Source organism: Episyrphus balteatus, chromosome 3, assembly GCF_945859705.1.
Source record: "Episyrphus balteatus chromosome 3, idEpiBalt1.1, whole genome shotgun sequence".
Lineage (NCBI taxonomy): Eukaryota > Metazoa > Arthropoda > Insecta > Diptera > Syrphidae > Episyrphus > Episyrphus balteatus.
The window spans coordinates 40,656,165-40,664,975 of NC_079136.1; the positions used below are offsets into that span (position 1 = coordinate 40,656,165).

The 8,811-nt window shown below is 35.0% G+C and overlaps 1 protein-coding gene across 1 annotated transcript; it reads left to right on the forward strand.

The window, feature by feature from the left end:
• The first annotated feature begins 857 nt into the window (after positions 1-857).
• On the forward strand, positions 858-7,338 carry LOC129914961 (uncharacterized). Its single transcript, XM_055994412.1, has 16 exons — positions 858-1,149; positions 1,205-1,261; positions 1,344-1,424; positions 1,485-1,631; positions 1,700-2,038; positions 2,106-2,144; positions 2,214-2,330; positions 2,402-2,881; positions 2,947-3,426; positions 3,492-3,971; positions 4,037-4,501; positions 4,567-5,046; positions 5,112-5,624; positions 5,691-5,741; positions 5,808-6,248; positions 6,304-7,338. The coding sequence occupies exons 1-16, from the start codon at positions 1,066-1,068 to the stop codon at positions 6,355-6,357; spliced, it is 4,308 nt and encodes a 1,435-aa protein (XP_055850387.1). The 5' UTR covers positions 858-1,065; the 3' UTR covers positions 6,358-7,338.
• Positions 7,339-8,811: the final 1,473 nt, after the last annotated feature.

Here is an 8,811-nt window from a genome sequence, read left to right on the forward strand (position 1 = left end):
GTCAAAATTTTTCAAAAGCCTGTCCAATTGCTTGCATATGCCGATGATATTGACATAATATATTGAAGGTTTTGAGTTATATAGGCAGCATCAGTGCAAGTATAAAAAAGCCTTACAAAACCCACTTCATTTTGACATATGTAAAAGGAAGAACAAAGCATGATGCCAGTGTCACTTTTGTAAAAAACGGACACTTTATATCGACGTATTGGACAAAAGGTCAGTTATAACTAACGGGCAGTAAAGAACTTCGTCTACCTGCTTTTAACACGGAAAAACAACACCAGCGCTAAAGTCAAACGGAGAACTACTCTTGCCAACCGCTGACACTTTAGTTTGAGAAGGCAATTGACGAGAAAAGTTGTCCCGAGCATACTCATGGACTTTGACGAAGGCGGATGAAAACTCCTTGGATTGTTTCGAGAAAAAAGTTCTTTACGGGTACGGGTTGTACAAAGGTGGAAACTCAGAATAATGGGCTGTTCAACCAAAACTTTGCATTCATTGAAGTAAGATCTCAAGAACGCGAAAATTATGTTATCTAATTTAACAAATCTGAGCAGCAATATCACAGGTTAAATAACCCTGATTCGTTGAAAACCAATAAAAAAACATGACGTTCGTAGCATCTAATAAATTCTTAGCTTAAGCTCAGAAGGTTTGCCTTGATTTTAAATCTTTGTTTAAACAATCATAGACAATCATATATAAACTGACTGACGTACAAACCCTTAAAGTTAAATTCAATTATATCATAAAATGTAAGCATAATTAACTTTTATGAAAACAAAAGTTTAAAATTTATCATATAAAGCTGTGTCACATGAGGAGTTATCTTAAAATTGGAATGACACAAATTTAACAGTTTTTTTATGTTATTAAATAATATTGTTTATTAAATATGTTTATTTACCATAAACAAAAAAAATAAAACAAGATTAGACGATCTGATATTTTTTGAAAAATATATAAAAGCTATAGTTCTTGTACAATCATCAATCAGTACAACTGGGCGGCTGTTGAAATACACTCAGTGAATTATCTAAAAAATATAATTTAAATAGAATGAAGACGTTCAAGTGTTTCTTCGTAGCTGCAGCTGTTGTCGCTTTAGGAATGGCTAACATTTCCGAAGCTCAACTTTCGGGCGTAAGTGATTCTTGTTTAGTAAAATATTTCATATATATATTATTTTCTTCTTCAGTTAATAGGAATCGGTAATAACAATCACCATCAGCATTCATTAATAAACTTAAACTTGGTAAGTTGCTTTAATTATACAAAGCTTAAACAAAAAATTAAAAAAAGGACATACAATATTTATACATTTTCAAATTAAATAGGGATCTTCAAATAGGCCACAACACAGCGGTCATCAATCAAGTTCTGTGTTCTCTGGTCATTCTGGATGGATAAATGGAGTGGTAAGGCACTTTAATTTGATTATTTTAATGCCTAGAAATATTTTTTTTTAATGTTCTTAGAACGGACTTTCATTACAAAATGTCAACACCAATAATATAAGACAAGACTCATCACTGATTGGAAACAGCAACAGTGGTTCTTCAGGAATCTCACAAGGAAGTGGTAGTGGAATATATACATTTGGATCTTCTGTGTCAGGAGAAATGGTAAGAAATCTTGATATTTGTTTCTTAATGCTTATACCTATTTTACTTATTGAATCTTTTTTTTAAAGGGTGGAAGCGCTTCACCACAATTTCAAATCCCAAATACAAATGGACAAAGTTCATCAGGTGGAAATCTAAATATATTACAGGGAACGTCTGGAAGTTCTACACAAAATACTTATGCTTCATCAAGTCAACAATTTGTTTCTTCTTCCGGTAGCAGTGAAAATGTTCATGTTGGTCAACAATTACCACTTTCTCCAATCCCTAACGATGGTTTGTCAGGAAACGTACAAGGAGGAATTACAAATATTATAGGGCAACAAATATCATCCGAACGTCAAACACCTGATACTGAAAATACATCGTCACTGCTCGGTTTAAATATCAATGTCGGTCAAATATTGGTAAGAATCTTTATTCTTTTTTATACTAATAGTTTTGCTTATTCATAAAATTGTTATCAAATTTTAGAGTAATACAGTAGAAGGTGTGGCTGGACTTTTAGGAGGTGTAAGTTATATTTGTAATTTATTTATTTTCTAACTTTTATTAATTTTGTGTCGATCTTTTTTTTTTCAGAGCTCAAGCTCATCTTCAATAGTATCACAAGGACAATCCTCTGCCTCTGGAATTGCTCAAATTTTACCAACAGTCCAACCATCAATTACTCCAACTCAAAATCCAGGACAAAACATGGTAAAATAACTTAATTTTTACTTTATAGGTCTTAAGTTTATAAATTTATATTTTTAATGTCTTTTTTTTAGGCTGGAAGCTCATCATCACAATCTCCCTCCGCTAACGCTGGTAACTCAGGACGTCCACAAGGAAGTGCTCAAAATTATATCCAGGGATATTATTACATCGTGGATGGAACTAAATATTATGTTTCCCAAAATGGTGCTACAGCAGTGCCACAGGGAGGTCCAGGCTCTTCCCCATTAAATGGTATCCAAAGTGGTGTAACAGTAGCGCCACAGGGAGGACAAGGCTCTCTCTCAGGAAATGGTCCAATTTCATCAACAGTCCAACCATCAATTGTCAAAACTCAAAATGCAGGACACTACATTTCTTCTGATATCTCTAATCAAAATTCAATAACTGAAACTTCGAAAAATGTTACATCATCTGTACAAACTGTTTCATCAGTTGTAGGAATTAACACTGCTAATTCAGGAAGTCCACAAGAAAGTGCTCCAAATGGAGTTGAAAGCAATCCCTCAAGGCCTAATGTAAATGGTGGCATTGTAAGAAATCTTGGTTTTTTCTTTTAAAGATTTAAGTTTATAAATATTTTTAACTTCTTTCTTAGGCTGGAAATTCATCACCACAATCTCCCTCTGCTAACGCTGGTAACCCAGCACGTCCACAAGGAAGTGCTCAAAATAATTACCAGGGATATTATTACATCGTGGATGGAACTAAATACTATGTTTCCCAAAATGGTGCTATAGTAGTGCCACATGGAGGTCTAGGCTCTTCCCCAGGAAATGGTGCCCAAAGTGGTGTAACAGTAGTGCCACAGGGAGGACAAGGCTCTTCCTCAGGAAATGGTCCAATTTCATCAACAGTCCAACCATCAATTGTTCCAACTCAAAATGCAGGACACTACATTTCTTTTGATATCTCTAATCAAAATTCAATAACTGAAACTTCGCAAAATGTTGCATCATCTGTACAAACAGTTTCATCAGTTGTAGGGATCAACACTGATAATTCAGGAAGTCCACAAGAAAATGTTCCAAATGGAGTTGAAAGCAATCCCTCAAGGCCTAATGTAAATGGTGGCATTGTAAGAAGTCTATATTTTTTCTTTTAAAGTTTTATGTTTATAAATATTTTCAACGTTTTTCCTAGGCTGGAAACTCATCACCACAATATCCCTCTGTTAACGCTGGTAACCCAGGACGTCCACAAGGAAGTGGTCAAAATTATATCCAGGGATATTATTACATCGTGGATGGAACTAAATATTATGTTTCCCAAAATGGTGCTACTGTAGTGCAACATGGAGGACTAGGCTCTTCTTCAGGAAATGGTGCCCAAAGTGGTGTAACAGAATTGCCACAGGGAGGACAAGGCTCTACCTCAGGAAATGGTTCAATTGCACAGACAGTCCAACCATCAATTTTCCCAACTCAAAATGCAGGACACTACATTTCTTCTGATATCTCTAATCAAAATTCAATAGCTGAAACTTCAAAAAATGTTGCATCACCTGTACAAACAGTTTCATCAGTTGTAGGAATCAACACTGATAATTCAGGAAGTCCACAAGAAAATGTTCCAAATGGTGTTGAAAGCAATCCCTCAAGGCCTAATGTAAATGGTGGCATTGTAAGAAATCTTGGTTTTTTCTTTTAAAGTTTTATGTTTATAAATATTTTTAACTTCTTTCTTAGGCTGGAAATTCATCACCACAATCTCCCTCTGCTAACGCTGGTAACCCAGGACGTCCACAAGGAAGTGCTCAAAATTATTACATCGTGGATGGAACTAAATACTATGTTTCCCAAAATGGTGCTACAGTAGTGCCACATGGAGGTCTAGGCTCTTCCCCAGGAAATGGTGCCCAAAGTGGTGTAACAGTAGCGCCACAGGGAGGACAAGGCTCTTCCTCAGGAAATGGTCCAATTTCATCAACAGTCCAACCATCAATTGTTCCAAATCAAAATGCAGGACACTACATTTCTTCTGATATCTCTAATCAAAATTCAATAACAGAAACTTCGCAAAATGTTGCATCATCTGTACAAACAGTTTCATCAGTTGTAGGAATCAACACTGATAATTCAGGAAGTCCACAAGAAAATGTTCCAAATGGTGTTGAAAGCAATCCCTCAAGGCCTAATGTAAATGGTGGCATTGTAAGAAGTCTATATTTTTTCTTTTAAAGTTTTATGTTTATAAATATTTTCAACGTTTTTCCTAGGCTGGAAACTCATCACCACAATATCCCTCTGTTAACGCTGGTAACCCAGGACGTCCACAAGGAAGTGGTCAAAATTATATCCAGGGATATTATTACATCGTGGATGGAACTAAATATTATGTTTCCCAAAATGGTGCTACAGTAGTGCCACATGGAGGTCTAGGCTCTTCCCCAGGAAATGGTGCCCAAAGTGGTGTAACAGTAGCGCCACAGGAAGGACAAGGCTCTCCCTCAGGAAATGGTTCAATTGCACCAACAGTCCAACCATCAATTTTCCCAACTCAAAATGCAGGACACTACATTTCTTCTGATATCTCTAATCAAAATTCAATAACTGAAACTTCGCAAAATGTTACATCATCTGTACAAACTGTTTCATCAGTTGTAGGAATTAACACTGCTAATTCAGGAAGTCCACAAGAAAGTGCTCCAAATGGAGTTGAAAGCAATCCCTCAAGGCCTAATGTAAATGGTGGCATTGTAAGAAATCTTGGTTTTTTCTTTTAAAGATTTAAGTTTATAAATATTTTTAACTTCTTTCTTAGGCTGGAAATTCATCACCACAATCTCCCTCTGCTAACGCTGGTAACCCAGCACGTCCACAAGGAAGTGCTCAAAATAATTACCAGGGATATTATTACATCGTGGATGGAACTAAATACTATGTTTCCCAAAATGGTGCTACAGTAGTGCCACATGGAGGTCTAGGCTCTTCCCCAGGAAATGGTGCCCAAAGTGGTGTAACAGTAGCGCCACAGGGAGGACAAGGCTCTCCCTCAGGAAATGGTCCAATTTCATCAACAGTCCAACCATCAACTGTCCCAACTCAAAATGCAGGACAATACATTTCTTCTGGTATCTCTAATCAAAACTCTATAACTGAAACCTCAAACAATGTTACATCATCTGTACAAACAGTTTCATCAGTTGTTCCTGTTTTGGGAGGAAATGGGCAAGGAAGTGTGTCAGGATCAGGATCAAGTTTGTCAGAATCTGAACGCCAAAACTCTGTTAATGAAAATACGTCATTACTAGATGTTAATCTAGGTCTCAATGTGGTAAGAAATCTTAAATGTATGTATATGTTCGTTTTGTTTATTTATATAATTTTAATCAAATTTTAGGGTGATGTAGTAAAGGGCGCCACTGAACTTTTAAATAATGTTTTAGTAGGGGTTAGTTAGTTCGTTTGATATTTTTTGTCCGAATTGTTATTAAATTTTTGCCAATCTTTTTTTTAGGGTGGAAGCTCACAGCATCAATCTTCATCGACTAACACAAATGGTCTGTCAAGTCAATATGAGATGGCTTCGCAAAGTGCAGGTCAAGCATCTTCTGCAATCACACAAAGTGGCTCCACATCAGGAAGCGCGCAAGGAGGAATCTCTACCTCTGGTCAAATTGCAGGTCAGGCATCTTCTGCAATCCAACAAATTGGCTCCCCATCAGGAAGCACGCAAGGGGGAAGCTCTACCAACAATTACGCTCAAGAAGCATTCACTAGCACAAATGGTCTGTCAAGTCAATATGAGATGGCTTCTCAAATTGCAGGTCAGGCATCTTCTGCAATCACACAAAGTGGTTCCTTGTCAGGAAGCGCACATCGAGGAAGCTCTACTAACAATAACGGTCATCAAGCATCAGGACTGCTAGGTATTAATCTTAGTATCGGCTCAACACCGGTAAGAAATGTTTGTTTTTATTTTTTTCACATGTTATAACTAATTTAATTTTTAGACCGAAGCATCCTCAAGCAGACACCAAGGTGGTTTGTTTAGTTTTTTGGGGTAAAAACTTAATCTTTTTTTATAAATAAAAAAATTAATACTTAACTTCAAACTCATTTAATTCAATCTTATGTACATATTCAATTTTCGTCAAAGCATTTTTTAAACTTTGAAAGCTTAACTAATAAATATTTCAACATGTTGTGCATTGAAATGTTTTTTTGAATATTTTTTTTTTATACTAACTTCCGGCTTATGTTCTGAAAACCTATCTCACACAGTTGAACTTAACTGTTTCTGGATGTTGTTTTACCACTTTATTTTCATATTTCTTTAAAAATACAAAATTTTGAATTACTCCCGGAAGCATTAAGAAAACAGGTGACCTGACAGGTGAAAGCTATAAGATGCATTTATACAGGATTATACAGTTTCATGAATGTATATAATCCGGTTATCATCGCTGCTCTTTCAGCTTAAGCTGTGTGTTAGTAATCGTTATAGTGTTTTTATCTGTATTTCCTGGTTTTTATCAAGTGAAAAAAATAAATAAAACATTAAAAGTGAAATTTTAAAGTGGTATTTTTGTTTTAAAACACAATTTCTGCTTAACTATTCATATTTTGGTGTTAAATTGTGATTTTCACATTGTGTTGTTCCAGAAAATTAATCGTAATTCTTTGTTTTCTGTGAGTCATTTTTACTTTACTCTCCAAACTTCTTTGTTTTTGTTTTAATATTTAAGTTTATCTTGAGTGATTTCTTTATTTTGTAAATTTCTTATTGCATACTTTTAGGCAAACTAAATTTTAAAAATTAGTATTGCATAAACTCAAACACGCCGATATCAATTGCATAGTTTTAGGTTATTATTTATTTAAATTTGAATTATAACGTCTACTTAAATGAATTGCATTATCTGTAAAGAAATTATTGGCGATGGAGAAAGAATGTGTTTGTGTTGGTTATGTGATGGATTTGCCCATATGAAATGTGCTGGTCTTAATGTCAAAATAATTGAAGGTCTTCTTAAAATTGGTAATGGTTTACGCTGGTTCTGTAAGAACTGCATCTGCAAAAAAACCACTGATTTGTTTCAAGTCCTTAAAAAATCTAAAAAAACATTTAATGATATTACAAATGATTTGAAAAAAAATACAAAAAAAGTTGTCTGATTATGAATTGCTCTTCAACGACATGAATTTCGAAGACAAGGATTTATCGCCAAAACGTAAGAAGACAGAAAATAACGTTATCTGCGTCCCAACAGGGTCGAGGCTATCTCTCGTAGCTCCTTCGCAGATAACTTACTCAACACCAATAATTGAAGAAATCCCTAATTCTCCTACCGTGTCGCAAAAAAATCTTCTTTGGGTGATAAAATTGCTAGCTCGCAAACCGTCGGCCCAATAGCTTCCGAAATGGATGAGGGTGTTTCGGACGGGTTAGTTGTTGTACCACCTGAGAAGTCTATCTTTATATCACGTCTTCACCCAAATACTACTTGTGAAATGGTAGTTAACTATGTAAAAAAGAAACCTTCTGTGCCTGAATTGTCTTTGAAGTGTTACAAAATGCAGTTTTCGTATGAACGTCGTATTTCATCGTTTAAATTATTTGCTCCTGATCCTGCTATTAACCTTATGTTGTCTCCTGATTTCTGGCCAAAATTTACAATTGCTCATGAATTCAAGAACAACCCTAGAAAAGAAAACGTTGGTAGATTCCCAGTTTTTGATAATAACCCATCCATGGTTCAGTCAAAAAACTAAATATTTACTATCAGAACGCTGGAGGAATGAAATCAAAACTAAAAAACTTTTATTTAAATTGTATTAATGGAACTTATGACATTATCATTATAACTGAGACCTGGCTTAATTCATCTGTACATGATGCTGAGATATGTCCACCTGATTATAACTTATATCGTTTAGACAGAAATCCTTCTAATAGCGTTTTCAAAAATGGAGGTGGCGTTTTAATTGCTGTTAAATGTTGTCTTAAATCTGAGTTGTTTTTTTCAAACAAGCATACAAATTTGGAACTCGTCACAATAAAGATAAATTACTGTCATTCTTCGTTTGTCATCTGTGGTATTTATGTCCCGTCTGGATCATCGCCTTCTGTTTATGAACTGTATTCATCTGCTATATCGGATATTGTTGAAAATTCAGTTATGAGTAATATATTTATCTTTGGGGACTTCAATTTAACAAATCTTGAATGGAAAAGGGATGATGATTTGAAATATACTTATAATGTGCTAGAGCATGGTCCAATATTTCAAAGAAATTTTGTTGAGACAGTACACTTATGTGGTCTAACTCAAATTAATGGATTAACAAACGAATTTCGTCGATTTCTTGATCTCGTGTTTACTGATTTTCCTGTTTCCTGTGATACTGTTTGTGTAAATGACTGGCTTTTGCCAAAAGTACCTCACCACAACGTACTTAATTGCAATATACAAATCGATCATCAAATTTCATCAAATATTATTGCTGAACCTAACTTA

Excerpts from the sequence above, each read along its gene's own strand:
- LOC129914961 (XM_055994412.1), top strand. The coding sequence starts at position 1,066 with ATGAAGACGTTCAAGTGTTTCTTCGTAGCTGCAGCTGTTGTCGCTTTA. Across the intron at positions 1,632-1,699 it reads CTTCTGTGTCAGGAGAAATG|GGTGGAAGCGCTTCACCACA; the intron begins GTAAGAAATCTT and ends TTTTTTTTAAAG. Across the intron at positions 5,625-5,690 it reads TTAATCTAGGTCTCAATGTG|GGTGATGTAGTAAAGGGCGC; the intron begins GTAAGAAATCTT and ends ATCAAATTTTAG.